Source organism: Pygoscelis adeliae, unplaced genomic scaffold (genome assembly GCF_000699105.1).
Source record: "Pygoscelis adeliae isolate BGI_AS28 unplaced genomic scaffold, ASM69910v1 Scaffold141, whole genome shotgun sequence".
NCBI lineage: Eukaryota > Metazoa > Chordata > Aves > Sphenisciformes > Spheniscidae > Pygoscelis > Pygoscelis adeliae.
In genome coordinates this window covers 2,800,963-2,816,723 of record NW_008824231.1, presented here as the reverse complement: position 1 = coordinate 2,816,723, position 15,761 = coordinate 2,800,963, and the positions used below count along the sequence as shown (strand labels likewise).

Sequence of the window (15,761 nt, the reverse complement as noted above, 5' to 3'; positions counted from 1 at the left end):
CCAGGCACAGACGTGAGACTGACTGGCCTGTAGTTCCCTGGGTCTTCCTTTTTGCCCTTTTGAAAAATGAGGGTTGTTTCCCCTTTTCCAGTCAGTGGGAACTTCACCGCACTGCCATGACTTCTCAAAGAGGATGGATAGTGGCTTAGCAACTTCATCTGCCAGTTCCCTCAGGACCCACGGTTGCATCTCATCAGGTCCCATGGACTTGTGCACCTTCAGGTGCCTTAGATGGTCTCGAACCTGGTCTTCTCCTACAGTGGGCAGCTCTTCAGTCTCCCAGTCCCTGCCTTTGCCTTCTGCAACTTGGGTGGTGAGGCTCGAGCACTTGCTGGTGTTCATATTTCGCTGTCCCTTATTGTCAAATTACATATACTCTCCTTCTCTTGAACATAGTATCTCCTGCTTTTCATCACATCCCAAGCTTTTTTCTCCCCAGTGATGTAGCTCCAGTTATTAATAGAATGTGAGATTCTTAAACTGTAGGACAACATGAAAAGAGTCTAAACAAACTGTTCAGTTATTCTTGCACTCTGCTTTGCCTCTCACATGAGCTTGACTTAATAATTAAGTGATCAAGACTTCTCACTTACTGTGTTTTGATTATTGTATGAAATGAACTGTTATTTTGATGGGAACTCTTTTTTTATTATTCAGGTGCGAAAATTCAGGGAGAGTAGAAAAAAGAATACCGAAGAAGAGGATGAGGAAGTTCGTGAGGTAACTCCTTTGAATTTTGAACATAGGCTGAAGAATGGAATGGTGACTTCTGCTTTTGAATGAAGTCACTTAGCAATACTTCAACACTGTCCTTGCCAAAAAGTGCCTGTCTGCCTAGGGAAGATTAGTAAGTCTTTTTAAAATCTTCCTTGGTATAAAAAGTGCCTAAGCTACTACTTGTTTTGGCTTTTGAGATCTCTTTTCTTGTGCAAATCTGTGAACCTGAATGTTCAGTTGTTCTTGCTTTGAACTGAAGCAAGGTCACCTGCCTTAGACCAGGCAGGTGACCTTCAGACATCTGTCAGTTTAAACTATTTGCGATCCCATCACCAGTGGATGTGTGGATGGGCGGTATTGAGTGATATTACTGGAACAAATTGGTATTATTGGTAAACCTTTAGATACTGTTGTCCTCATCAGCAATCTTGGATCTTAAGAGTCTTAGATCTCCCAGAGATTCATATCTAGATTGCGTATGTCTTTCCAAAGAGAATTGCCAACCACTGACAGCATTGGTGCTCCTTTGTCTTTGCAAGCTATGTGGGATGGGAATAAAATTTTGAGAAAAGCAACACCTGGGGTGAGATTCAGTTCTCCTAATCTGAGCTAACTTCATGTGAACTAGTTGTCTTAAGCACCCACTGTCATCAATGAAGATCAAGTCAATGGAGCCCAGAGGGTGCTTCCTCAGAGCAGATGTACACAGCTGACATAGGATAACCTGAACTGTTCACCAAACTCCACCGACCATGTTAACTAGTTCCATTCTGTTATCAGAGCTTAGCTAACTACTTCATATGTACACATCTAAATTAAATAGACTAAATACTGTCCCTGCTTTTTGACAGATTTCCTTGCCTTCCATAACAGTGTGGATTTGGGTCTTCTAAGCCTCAATGGTTTAGAACTATATATCACAAGTAGGATTTAACACTGCTGCATTTCATCATTTAAGATTCTTTTTCCTATAGCACTTATTGTTCCATTTCAGGCAATGACCAGGGCTAGAGCCCACAGATCTGAGGATACAGTTCTTGTTGCGGCCTCCAGTGATGAAGAACTCATGGATACAGGGATGAAAGGCACTGGTGATTCAGATGATGGCCTTCCTGCAACACTGAGCCGAGGAAGCGGTCGGGCAAGAGGTAGGGCAAGAGGAGCAAGAGGACAAAATTCAGCAGCAAGAGGTTCATCTCGAAGGGGAAGAGGTAAGAAAAACTCCACATTCTTTGTACTGCAGTTACTGACTATTTTTTCTTTAAAAGGCGACTCTCTTCTCATGCTTCCATCAAGAGGAAATTTGTTGCTTAAGGACTCCTACTGGAAAAAAAATTATTCACAAATATTTTTGGTATCATTACATACAGTTGACTGCCTTACAAGGCTTAAGTTGTGACTTTTTCATGGGGTGATTAAAGGAACAGTATCTTGCTTCCCAGCTATGGAAACATAGTAGACTCTTAAAAGATGTATTATTGGGAAGGTCTGTGCACTGAAGTTCATGGATAAACCTTTGTTACTGCGAAAGGTAATGCATTTGATCAGTACAGAGAGGAGGTACAGATTGTGTCTATCCTAATGCAATTTGCAAGAGACTTCATTGTTTCTAGTGACTGAGAAAATGGGGAGTGTTTCCTAAGCAAAATGAATTAAATAGCTCCTTGGCTATGTGTGATTGTACACTTTGGAAGTGACGGCGTTACTTCCATTATATATGTACTTCCATTATACATAAATATAAGTAAAAAAAGAAAAGATGGGGTCTTGCAGTAATACAGTCCTTTAAGTTGTCTCAGTAATATGCCCAAAGGTCTAAGAGCAGGGTTAGTTGAAACAAAGGCAGTCATCTTAGGACTGATTTGGTTAGTGCCTTTAAACTAGTTCTATGAGCATGTGCTCCAACACTGTTGTGATCCCATCAGAGCAGGGGAGAGTGTGTTAAGAGGCTGTGTCTGTGGAGGTTTGAACGTTTGACCCAGAGCAGTTCTTCTGCATGTAAGGAGGGCTTTGATTCAAGGAAGAAAGTGAGGGAGCAAAGTAGGTTTTTAAGTGACTTCCCACTCAGTAATGATAGACTAAAGGAGAAAAAAAACAAACCACTGAACAGATTTGCATATTGTTTATTATCCCTACAGGAAGCACAAGCCAAGAGACAGCTACTAGCAGCAGAACCTACAAGCCTGTATCTGTGCCTGCCAAGAATAAGTCTGTCATGGATGGTAGGCCTTCAGTCTGTCCATTTCACTAATCTGCTCTCTCAAATTGTAATGAAGGTGTTTGTTTAATGAAGAAGTGCCTTAATTGCTTTTATTTCTATTAGTCCAATTCAGCTGTGAGAAATTCTTTTGGTTCTAATGAAATAGAATAACTAACAGTAATGAGAGAAAGAAAAATGGAGGGGGAAAAAAAGAATAGTGATATCCCACTATCTGAGGGTAAATGAAATGTGTCAGGAACTTCTGACTAGAACTGGAAATAAAGAACATCTTACTGTATGCAGTTCCTTAAGGAATAAGCATAGAAGGAATGTGACTTAATAGCATCTATTTTATGCAGAATATTCCTCAGTGGATAAAAACTGTAAACTTGACTGATGTTTACAAGGTAGTAAGCTTTAATGCAAATCCATTTAGTCTTACATTGTAGCAAGTTTTGGACATGCCAGTTTTTACTAGGGAAGAGAAACTTATCTACGATTTAAGCCACATAGGTGAGAGTAGCTCTTCCTTGCTACAGAGGACAGGCTCTGAGGAAACAACGTAGGTAATCTGAGTATTAAAAAAATACTGCTCACAAATCTATACATGAATCCCACATGAAATACCCGAAGGTAGAGCGAGTTTTAAACGAATTGGCAAATTACCTAAATTTTAAATTGGTCAGCAAATGACCTAAAATACTGCAGAGAAATTAATTTTAGCAGCAGTGTTGATGTCTAAACTGTTAGACATACAGGAATATCAATTATAGTAATATTTTTCTCTTAACCAAAGTTACTGAAGGTTTTTCAGCCAGACTGGGAAGCACCTGCTGCTGCACAGAAGGTTAGGTCCCTGGTTTGTTAGACTCTAGCAAAAGCTTAATTTATGTTTTGGTTTGGGGGGTTTTGCTTGTTTGTTTTACAGGGTATTTCGCAAAGGAAATGCATGCTAAGCAGGTCTTAAATAAAAAGAATGATATAACGTTTGCATTTCACTGTGTGAGCACTTTAAAAATATTACATTTGTTTTATTCTAGCCTTTAGGTCTTTGAAACCAGCGCCCACCTTGAATTCATCTAAATCTTACTCCGAGGTAAGAAGCATCTTGCACGAGTGAAGTTGTGCTGCCTTTTGCTGTCTTCTGATTTGAAAAACAAATACATGGTCAGAACGTTAGCCTAAACCAGCAGATGCTCCCAAGCTATCAGTTCCAGCAGTAAGTTTCTGCATGTTAATTTGTAGATCTTTTGTACCCTTTTTTGGTATGGGGTTTGTCTGAGAAAAAGAAAGACCATGTTTTATTTGTGACCATAGTCTAAGATACAGAGTGTATATACATGAGTATTTTGGAGGTTTCTGCAAGATCAAAGATCTGAAGAGCAAAACTTGTGCTGTATTTGCACATTGTACAGTTCTAGCCTGGAGCCCTGTCAAGTGTATATTATAACTAAGTAGGTACATAGTTGGAAAAAGCCCCGAAGGTTCTATGCTATAGTACTGTAGTAGTAGTATGCACTATATCGCTGTAAGAATAAATTCTCTGAAAAAGCTTTATAAATTATATAGTTTTTTCAGGAAGCTATAGATGATGACTCCGATCTAGAAGACATTTCTATTGTTCCTTCTTCCAAAGTAAACCAAAGGTTAGTATGTTTACTTCATGAATGCTACCATGACTGCCTTATTTCTGATTGGCAATCAGCAGAGTCCAGGGATCTGATCCACTACCTGAAAAAAACAGATTTTTAAGAAAGTCATAACACTTCTTAGAGAATTTATATAAATTTTTACCTATTAATGTGGATGATCTTTCTGCAACAATAAATTGGTCTGCTGATTGAGATAAGCTAGGTCAGAGCTTTAGAATTAATATGTTAGTCTGAGAATTTAAATTGTTCTACTTATTTCTGTTCATTCTTAATCTCTGTATTGGTGGTCCAAATCTAAGTTGAAGGGAGTTATTGGAATGGCTGGTAATTGAGAACATGCTGATGCCCTTTTGTCTCTTTGTATGTTTTAAGGTTGTCAACTACATCTTCACGTAGTAAAACAGGTTCACAAAGCCAAACATCTAGAGGAGTTGATTTTGAGTCAGATGAGGTATGGTATATAGTGGTCTTTTTTTCTTTTATTTTGTGTAAGTTTCTATAGCTTACTGTTTTACAGCTATTTGAATAAAGCATTTCAGAGTAAAATTGAGCTTTTTTTTTTTTTTTTTCACTAATAGGACTAGATTATTGCAACCAGCTTTAATGAGAATATATACATAATCATGAAAAATAAGGCTAGAAGGGACCTCAGGAAAATACCCAGTCCTTTTTCCCTTCAGTTCTTAATCAGTTAATTGTCATTCCTGAAATGTGTGGAATTAGTTTTTTTTGCCTAGGGAAGAAAGTAATGGTAATCTCTTCTAGTGCTTGGCTATGTCCTTTAATTTGTTTATGTATTTTATTCTTGTAAAAAAAGAGGAATTTTTTTTTTCATGTAAAAATGGCTGTTTTCCAGGGCACGTTATTGTTTTATTGTTGCAAATCATGTAAATACACTTTAAAAAAAAATTAAAACACTGTTTTCAAGTTTAAGATGTCTGTTCTTGCAGTATATATTTGAACTGCTAGGAAATGGTTTCTTCCACAATTAAACAAGTAGAACTTTATTTGCAGTTTTCCACTGAATAGAGTACACATTATACTGTCAAGCACTGTGCAGTTTGTTTTCACAGACTAGCAAGACTGTCACGTATGGTCAGGATCCTAGCCTTAACAATGTCAGATGTTGGCCACTTCAGAGAAAACGTTACATTCTTGTCCCTTCTCTCCACTATGCTATCTGTTCTTCCTGTACCTGAAATACAAAACTACATGTTTGCTTGAACGTGCAAAAAGAAACATTTTTTTTGATTCATGCAAATCTCAGTAAATTATGGTGTGTGACATCATGTATATGGACATAACTTCACTGCGGTATGTGCTGCTCATAAGGATAACATTTTCCTAGGTCACACCTGAAATATAGATTGTTCCTCATTTCAGAGTAGCTGTTCTGATCATATTGACATAAACTCAGTTTCTGTTCTCTACACATTTGTGATCTGGACTTTTAAATCAACAGATAATCTCTTTCGTATCAAAACCAACAAAAACAGGTCTGTCAGAAAACATGGAATAATGTGACCAGGCTTTCTAGTTTAATCTAAAGGTGACTTTACTTTTTATGACTCGGAATGCATGCTGGTTCTAGTAATGCGTATCTGTTTACAAATTGCAGGATGAATCTGATCCATTCAAAATCACTGCAACATCAAGAAGAACTAAGTGATTCTGGCTCGCTATACAAGAGGGACCATGAAAGTTAGTGAAGAAGGTGGAAAATGGTTTGCAAGGCATTCTGTATGTGACATTTCTCTGTAAATGATGGCTTGCCTTCAATTTTCACTTCTATGAAATGTTTCTGAGTTTGGTGGGTTTTTTTTTTCAGTGGCACCAAATTTGGTATAATTTGGGTGTTGCGTTGCTTGATGCATTCGACTAGTGTCTATTATTCTGAAGTACTGCCTGAAACTGCAAGTTCTTTCTGAAACTTCTAAAAGCCTGTTTTCTTTCTGGGATGATAATGTAAATAATGGTCATATCTTTTATAGAAAACTCCATCTCTTGGGCTTGAATTTTGCAGAGGAGTAAATTTATAGTAGTATGCAAGTATGGATATGGACACGGACCCAATCAGCATAATGAAACTTGTACTTGCAATTTTCTATGGATACAGTTGAAAACTGAAGAGTAATAGTTTGACCAAAAAATACGGTTTTCAGTACTGAAGCTGGAAAATGTTCTAATACTTTCAACTCTACTAGGAGAACTAAACCCACTATTGCACTGTTATTAAATGTCATAGTATACAGAAATGAATTCTGCTCTGCAATTCAAGAAGTGCCAAAGACTTCAGATTGAATTGCATTGTCAGCTTTTACCCGGGGGCTAGAACCTTACAGCTTTACAAGGAATGCTGCTTGAAGAATAAACCAATTGAGCCAGTAACGGGCAGGGCATTGCCTCTTGCCTTTTTCTCAGCTGACATTTTTCAGGTATCTGTTTCCTCAGCCCAGTGCTTCAGTAATCGTCCTAAAATGTCATCACTATTTTCCAAATATTCTCCAAATGAGGCTTTTAAAATACAATATTGTGTTCCCAGTGGGGGAACCACTCCTTCTGTTGAAGGAGCCAAGACCTAGATCTATTCCTCCTTGTCTATTTCCACCTCTGTACACCCCACTCCCCAAAAAGTGCTGTTCTAAAGCTGCGGCCATTAGAGCTAATCAAGGACAAGGCCAGAAGAGTTCATCGGCTAACATCCCAACACGTCAGAGAAGCACTAAATACGCTGAGTAGCTGCAGCCATGCCTTTGCATTTTTACCTTCTCCTTCAAAGAGATGGGATTGGGCGGTTGTGTTTCTCTGGCTCTCACTGAACATGACTTGTTACTTTGCCTGCATGTATGCTGTAGCAGGGAACCTGAATGAGCCTTGAGCTTCCTGAAGACTTCCATAAAAATGATCAAGACCTGCAAATTTCTAGTGTAGAGCTCAGTAGCAACTTACAAACTAGTGTGATCGCTTAAGATATCAGCAAATAATTTGGTAGTCCAGCTCTTTCCTTTCATTATGGGCTGTCAAAGCTATAATATTACCTATGCAATTAAAAAGCTGCTGTAAATACCCTTCAAGATGAGGGTTTAGATTTTTTGTTTTTTAATAAACTATTTCTGTTAAGTAAACTGTGAATGTCAGTTGAATGGATTACATGGAATCTGAGGGACTGAAATTTTTAAAACACTTTGCTGCTTTATGTTGCTATTTGCATGTATTGGGTTAGTCTGGGGTGGAGTTAACTTTCCCAGTAGCAGCCCGTGCAGTGCTGTGTTCTGCATTTGTAGCTGGAAGGGTGTTGATATCACACCAATGTTTTGGCTACTGCGGAGCAGTGCTCCACAGCATCAAGGCTGTCTCTCCAACGACCCCGCAAAGGCCAGTAGGCTGGGGCTGGGCAAGAGGGTGCGAGGGGACACAGCCAGGACAGCTGACCCCAGCTGACCAAAGGGGTGTTCCACACCATATGATGTTGCGCTCAGCAATGAAAGCTGAAGGAAAGGATGAGGGGGGGACTACATCTGTTATTAAGGCATTTGTCTTCCAAAGCAACCACTACATGTACTGAGGTGGCTGGACGTCGCCTGTTGGAGGGACATAAAGAATAAATCTTCTTTTGATGCTTTGCTTCCACGCATGACCTTTGCTTTTTTCCATTAAACTGCCTTTGTTTCAATCCACGACTTTTGTATCTGATTTTCTCCACCTGTCCTGCTAAGGATGGGGAGCGAGCGGCTTGGTGGGCACCTAGCAGCCCCCCAAGGTCAACCTGCCACACCAAATTAAACCTGTTTTGTTATAAAGACTTAAATTGTCTAGTTTGTTTGTTGTTTCTCTAAGGTCTTAAGGGAACTCTATCTTTTGATGTTGCAGGCACATCCTAGGCAAAGATTTTAGTAAGGTATATAGGATTAATAGGAATCGTATCAAAGGTTCTTTCAACCTTTTTCACAATTTTTTTTCAGTCAACTGTCAAATTCACAGCGGCTTTGTTTATAGTGTTAAACTGCAGCAGTTCTCAAATTGTCTGGTATAGAAGATAAAGATGGCATCCTTCACCTCGGGGGGGGGGGGAAATGTAACCTGGTGTGTGTAGAAAGACTGTGCTATAAACAGATACTTCTCCTAATTGTTAATGTGATTTGTTATACGGGGGGGTAGGATGCTCAGAAAATCAACATTATTTCTCAGAGATCATACTGGATAGTTTTTGAAAAGTCACTTCTCGCTCATATAACTTCCAGTCCACCTGCCCCAGGAAAGCTCAAAAATTCAGCAAAGCCACAGTAGTGAAAGAAAGATTGTTCCCAGGGAAATGGCAGGGGGAGGGGGACGCACACTCTGCTGTGTATTTAAAAAGAAAAAAAAGGCACTATTCCCTTTTTTGAATGCTTCCAAATTGCATTTTTTAGTGTGTCTGGATAATTTTTTTTATATTCCTCTTATAACCTTTTTTTTCACTGTTTTCTAATTTATTATAATTTTGTTGAGTGCTATTGCACAGATGTTCTTGATTTTTTTTTTATTACCTGAATTCGTGAGCTGTATAGCTTTATTCCAGACATTTTCTAAATACTTTTCACTTTATAAATTACATCATTTCACAGATACCTTTTCCAAAAACCAGATAGAGCATACCAAATCCTGACATTCCTGTGTAGCTGCCTCCTTTGCTGTCAGTGGGTGTCGGGGATGGTGGAGCGAGGGTGAAGTCAGCAGGAGCAGGTATCAAGCTGACAAATCTACTGCAGCCTGTTCTCTAGTAACAACCACATGTAGGTGAACTGTTCAGACAGTTCATGCCGGGGTATGCTTAAATACAAACTAAACCAGAAGGGTGGTGGGAGGCAGAGAAGGACACATGGGCGACATGGGAGCAACATGACCGGGGGAGCTTCCACCGGGCTTTTTCCATGACCCTTTGTGGGTATTTTGGGTGGGCCTGCCCGGTATGTGGTGGGACCAGCTCCTTTGGACCACAAGACGCTGAGTCCAGCTTGGAGGAGAGTGGGCTTGGGTTGCGTGGGAAGAGATTCCCATCCTCCCCCCAGCAGTCTGGCTGAGAAGGTAAGGAGAAGGCCTCCTACTCTCCTGGAAGCACCTGGTCTTCGGAGGCAACAGTGGCTCTGGCTACATGTGCAAGGGTACCCTGCTAGAAATGAAGACTTAGATCAAGGGGAGTAAATAGACAAAACAAATAATTTTTGCTGGAATACGGATTATAGTACAGGGGAGCAGGATCTGATGGATGTGGAAGAGTAAGAGCTGGAGCTTGAGTGTCAGAAGACAGAATACCCTTTTTCATTGGCCAGCAGCACTGAAAAGGAGGGGGACTTGGGAGCTGCTGGAGCAGCCCAGCGAGAAGGGGGACATATGCCACGGACCGCTCTGTTTTCATCCCAAACCCACACCAGAACGCTGCCCTGTCCTGCTTTCTGCTGTTTCCCTGGGCCTTTATGTTGCATTGTGAGGCTCTGTGTTTTCCTGGCAGCATCAGATCGGGGGGCATCCTTGCTGGCCCAGCGCTTCTAAGCGGGACACAGATTTCTTTCTTCTCTCTGAATGTTCACAGATGACTGCCACCTTAGCAGCTCCAGCAGGTTCACTGAAAAGCTTCCTCTGAGGCAGGCAAACTGCCAAAAGAGCTTGAATTGGACAATTTTGTGGAAGAAATAGAGGCTGGCAGCAGTTTGCAGAGGAGCTCTGCGGGCTGGCCATGACGCCTGTCCTGCTACATTCAACTCCTGAGCAGCAGTGGGGAGAAAGCAGCCTGAGTCGTTCACTGGGGGAGTCACAAGCATCTTCTGGAAGTGTTATTTTCACCAGTGAGTGACCAGCTTATAATATAAGCTTTTCAGACAATGGTCTTTTAATTGGTGGTTAAACAAAGCCTTTTATGTACAAAACCTGCTCTGGCTGGGGTTAGCTGACAGCACCCAAGCAGGTCTGTCCCAGCAGAGGGGCAGCACCTTACATGTGCACTTGTGGAGGGGCACGTCTTTCTGTGCTGTGTAGGATTTGTGCCTCTTGGTCTCCCGATACTGATTTTAGATATCCTACTGTTTTTTTAGGGGGAAAAGCACACATGGTAACACACATGCTGCTGTCTCGTCGGTGCTCGGGTCCAGCGTAAGGTTGCCTGTTGCTTTGGATACTGGACTCACTGGGCTGGGACATCCCTTCCCATCCTCTGTCCCATATAATCACCTCTTTGTAACTACCTCTGTATTTCTACAAACCCTAGAAAGCACAGTTTCACATCAAACTTTTTATTCCCTTGTCCAAGAAGAAATCCCTGCCAAGGGAAAGCTTTAGTATTTCTCTGTCTCTCTGAGGGAAAAAAGGTCTTTGGAAGAATACTGTAAGTACAGTAAACTGGCTTGTTAGTCACAGTTCATCTGTTACCCCCCTATTCTATGCTAGTTAGGTGTCATGCTGTGAAACAGGCTGAAACTTGCCTGCCAGACCTTTAAAACTGAGCTTAAATTTGAACTGTGTCCTGAAGGGAGCAGAACTGCCACACACGCTGCTGGTTTATAAACAGCACAGAATTTGCATGAGCTGGGCTGCTGGTAGAGAAAAAAGGATGCTGATGACTGGAGAGATTGATTTCTCACAGATGTGCTTATCTTGGAGTAGCGCCCAGGGGAGCATGACTGTGTGGAAAAGCAGCACGTCAGAGCAGAAATAATGCCATGCAGCCCAATGGCTGCAGAAGATTGCGGCTCGGAGCTCGCCTGCGGGTATAAAGCTGGCTGAAGGAGCAAAAGTAGGAGTAGCCGAGCGGGAAAGAAGCACGCTGCGGGAGGCAGGAGCATCCACCCGCTCCTGCTGCTTGCGCTCTGTGTTTGCAGCCCCTGAGCACACCCTGGGCTGAGCGAGGGGAGGACAGCTCTCTCGGCACACGGCGTGAGCTCTGCTCTCTTGCAGATGAGCTATTTCCAAATTGGAGGAGCAGAGTGGCATTTCAGAGATGTTGTCCTGTTTTGCCTGGCTCTCTCTCCCCGACGTGGTTAACGCCTTTGTGACCCCAGGAAAGTTGCTTCTCAACAGCAGCCTGGAGAAGACTTTTGTAATCCCAAACATCTCAGGTTTCTTTTCCTGGGATAATGACAGCCTGGCCGACTGGCAGAGCTTTGTGGGCAGGAGCCGGTACAGAGCGGAGTCGCAGAGCATCACGGTGAAAGCCCTGCTCGTCGCGGCGTACTCCTTCATCATTGTCTTCTCCCTCTTCGGCAACATCCTGGTCTGTCACGTTGTCGTCAAGACCAAGCGCATGCACTCTGCCACCAGCTTGTTCATTGTGAACCTGGCTGTAGCCGATATCATGATCACGCTCCTCAACACGCCTTTTACACTGGTAAGACTGGGGCAGAGATGCCATAAAGGCATCGCAGTTATTTCGGTGGCCTTTTCTTCTTTATGCTGCTATAGGCAGTGCATGGATGTTCTGCAGATACCTGTCCAGTCCAAATTACAGTGATTGGAGCTATCTTCGGAAAACTCCACATGTCTTTTTCTTCTCTAATTCCTGTTATCTAGTTGAAGATCTGAACTTACCTATTTGTTAAAAGTGGCCATAATAGTACTTGAACAATAATAACCTCACAGTGATTACTTAGTACTTTGTAGTATCTGGTCTTTTTTTTCCTTCCTTTCTCTGAAGTATTTCCAAGGTAATACTATGAACCTCTTGAAAAAAAGATTAATGCTCACCATCATTTTGCAAGCTGTGTTGAAAAGCTGTAGTTTGCTTTGAAGTAAGATGAGGCGTATAGGTCAGCCCTATCCTGTAAGGAGGACTTAAAAAGGGAAAAAAGAATGTATTGATTCAATAGTTAGACTGCAGAACGACACACTGTGAATAAAACAGAACAAACATCTTTGGTACTGCGCTGCTGTATTGTCCTGGAGGATATTGCTGGGCCACTGAGCAGCACTAACCTACCTCTTCAGGGTTCAGAAGCCAGAAAATTATACAAATACACAAAGAACCTGCTATTTTAAAAATACCTTTTACATAGCACGAGGAATTATGTGCCAGAGGTGTCTCAGATATCTATAAGCATGTGAAGGTGTGTGGGGGTGCACAGAACTAATGGTATTCTGGTTTTAGGCTCGTTTTGTGAACAGTACCTGGATATTCGGGAAGGAGATGTGCCACGTCAGTAGGTTTGCACAGTACTGCTCCCTCCACGTCTCTGCCTTGACCCTCACAGCCATTGCCGTGGACAGGCACCAGGTGAGAGCTCTCTGAAGCAGATGGAAAGCTGGGGAGGGCATAATTAAAATGAGAAAGGATGATCCCATGTCCTTTCCTTCTCAACTCCCAGATTAATGTAAGAAAGATACATGAGGAGCTGACAGGGTAGGCGAGCAGTTCTTGCTGTCAGATGTAATAGTTTCAAGCCCGCAGCAAGGTGGGAGATTGGAGATGTCCATCACCTTGCGATCACTTCCAACTGGGGAATGGGAGCTTTTCTGAGGTGGGTAATCCAGTAGCTCTCAAATGAGGAGAAAGTCCAAGATCCTGATAGGAATTCATGTGGGCAATCCTCGGCTGGGGTGGTTTGTCTGGCCCATGGAGGAACAGTGTCGTGGATGCAGGGACATCCTGGTTAGCTTCCGCAACTCTGTCTCCCTTTGTTATGGGATGCCTCACTCCTTGTTACCCCAAATACTGGAAAGCTGATTGTACCATACTGCCATACTGGTGTTTGTCACAACCAGAGCTGTGGCTTGCTGTTGATAATAGGCTCAAAACTGGGGACAGTCAGCCATTATCAGTTTGGAGTCACCCAACAACCACGCAAAAGAGAGCAGTACAGTTGACATTTTCTGCTATAAAGCTTCTAAGTTTCCAGAAAATGCACTGCCTGTCAGAAGCTTCCCCAGGGAGGTCTAGTTATATCACAAACCCATGGCTCTTTGGGTCACCGATACTGAAGAGTTTGAGACTATTTTATCTTTTTTTTTTTTTTTGCTATTAAGTAAATTGAACCTGGAAATGAACATGTGTGCAAGACCTGCTGCTATCCAGTTCTCCCCACCTAGACGCAAATACTGAAATGAGAGGGTAGGACTGGGATCTGAATGTACCCATTCCCATGGTGGAAAAATTCAGGCTTTCATGTACAGCTTACAATCAATGAGAGCTGCGTGAAGAAGTACTGCTTGCATGCTAACTTTCCACTTCAAGTAATAGATTTAAGGCTGGAAGATTATATGAAAAAATGATATAATTATTTCCTGAAATGGCATAAGCCTGAATATTGGTTTATTTTGCACAGGTTATAATGCACCCTCTGAAACCTCGCATATCTACTGCAAAAGGTATTATCTACATCTCTGTAATTTGGATCATGGCAACTTGTTTTTCCCTACCGCATGCTATCTACCAAAAGCTCTTTACGTTTGAATACAGGTAAGGATGTGCTTTGCTTTCTTCCACAGTCTTCCTGGAGGCCAAACTCTCAGTGGCCATACTTTTGCATCGTCTACTGAAAGTCCTGAACTTACGTTGAGGTCAGCCAAATATGGATCTAGTCTATAATTTTCATCAGATTCCTTTTGCAATGGCTGATATTCTGTTCTTGTTTCTATTTTTAATTGTTTTATCTTTATTCTGTCACACTAATCACATGAAATAGGCTAAGAAGTTAGAGAATCTGTCCTGGACCTTCTATTTCTATATGCTGACATTTTATATGATGTACCAATCTCACCTGTTTGGGCAGACCAGGAATGGGGAAAAAACCCAACAGCCCTGGTATAGTGACAGAATCTGCCTCAGCTGCTTGTTCCATAAAATGCTGTCATGAGCCTTGATATGTGGAATGTGCTTTAATAAAGGAAAGGTCCTTAATATGTGCAGAGGCTGTGTTTCTGTTTGCCAAAGGACAAAGAATAAAACCCTGCTTCTGTGCAGCTGGAAATTTTGTAATTGATGAAATTCATAAAATTGTCATAAGGTCATGAAAGCCCACGAGAAATTATCACCAAATTGCTCACAGGCTGCTCCATGGCTCAAATCCTTGGACAGCAGAGCTCCACTTAACTGTGACACATGTGCATAAATGAAGAGTCTGCCTCCAGGTTTTACGGCTGGGGGCCCCTCGCTCCTACCCCCTTGTTTCTGACGTACTTCTCCTGCAATGCCCGGCTGTATGCGCTCTCACCCCCTGTCCGGTATCTCCATTTGCAGTGAGGAGGTTACCCGGTGCCTGTGTCTGCCAGATTTCCCTGAGCCTGCTGACCTCTTTTGGAAGTACCTCGACTTAACAACCTTCATTTTGCTCTATGTCCTGCCCCTTCTGATCATCTCTGCTGCCTACATGACAGTGGCCAAGAAACTCTGGCTGCGCAATGTCATCGGGGATGTCACCACTGAGCAGTACTTTGCCCTTCGCAAAAAGAATAAGAAGACCATAAAGATGCTGATGCTTGTTGTCATCCTCTTCTCAGTCTGCTGGTTTCCCTTAAATTGCTACGTCGTCCTCCTCTCCAGCCAGACCATCCGCACCAACAATGCCCTGTACTTCGCCTTTCACTGGTTTGCAATGAGCAGCACCTGCTACAACCCCTTCATCTACTGCTGGCTCAATGACAGCTTCCGATCAGAACTGAAAGCTTTGCTCAACGTGTGTAGAAAACCTCCCGGACCTGCAGAACAGACGCTTCCCTCCACGGTCCCATCCTACCAACTGGCTTGGCCAGAAAATGGCAACTTCAAGAGGTTGCATGTCTCTCACGTCCTTCCATCAGCCTCCAACATCCAGTCAGGAAAGACAGACTTCTCTGCAGTTGAGCCGATAGTAGCTGTGAGCTAAACGGTGGCCCTGGGAAATCTGTAAGGACCGCACATAGATTTGGCTGGAGCTAAAATGGTGGTAAGGTGTGGTGCTCAGGCCTACTTAGGGACTGTGCAACTATGCGTGATAAAACCAAGAAGGAGGTTCTGCCGGAGGTAGCATGGAAGATCAAAGCCCATAAAGGGGAGAAAGAAAACTCTTCCTAGGAAGGAAATCTCTTTGTCAAGTTGACTTTGGACCAGCTTGCAGGACGAGATTCTCTGTATCTATGTCGCTGTTAACTGCATGACTAAGCCTTTTTACTACTGGGGCTGTGTGTGTGTTTTGCTGCTATTTAAACAAGAAAGCAACAAGCTAATCACATCAGGCCTCCCTCCCCCTTTT

General features: G+C 42.3%; 2 protein-coding genes across 3 annotated transcripts in view; both read left to right on the top strand.

Moving 5' to 3' along the window:
• Positions 1–7,689, top strand: part of MRE11A (MRE11 meiotic recombination 11 homolog A (S. cerevisiae)) — a 24,788-nt gene extending 17,099 nt beyond the window's left edge. The window contains exons 13-19 of one of the 2 annotated variants that reach the window (XM_009334851.1): positions 658–720; positions 1,712–1,928; positions 2,856–2,939; positions 3,958–4,013; positions 4,496–4,563; positions 4,942–5,020; positions 6,188–7,689. In XM_009334851.1, the coding sequence (XP_009333126.1) occupies positions 658–720; positions 1,712–1,928; positions 2,856–2,939; positions 3,958–4,013; positions 4,496–4,563; positions 4,942–5,020; positions 6,188–6,238 (618 nt within the window). In that variant the 3' untranslated portion in view covers positions 6,239–7,689. Of the gene's footprint in view, positions 1–657; positions 721–1,711; positions 1,929–2,855; positions 2,940–3,957; positions 4,014–4,486; positions 4,564–4,941; positions 5,021–6,187 lie in introns of both variants that reach the window. The other variant, XM_009334850.1, reaches the window with a different exon arrangement.
• Positions 7,690–11,537: 3,848 nt separating this feature from the next.
• GPR83 (G protein-coupled receptor 83) lies at positions 11,538–15,424 on the top strand. Its single transcript, XM_009334849.1, has 4 exons — positions 11,538–11,926; positions 12,683–12,808; positions 13,857–13,990; positions 14,771–15,424. Exons 1-4 carry the CDS (start codon positions 11,540–11,542, stop codon positions 15,393–15,395), a joined length of 1,272 nt encoding a protein of 423 aa, XP_009333124.1. The 5' UTR covers positions 11,538–11,539; the 3' UTR covers positions 15,396–15,424.
• The last annotated feature ends 337 nt before the right edge of the window (positions 15,425–15,761 follow it).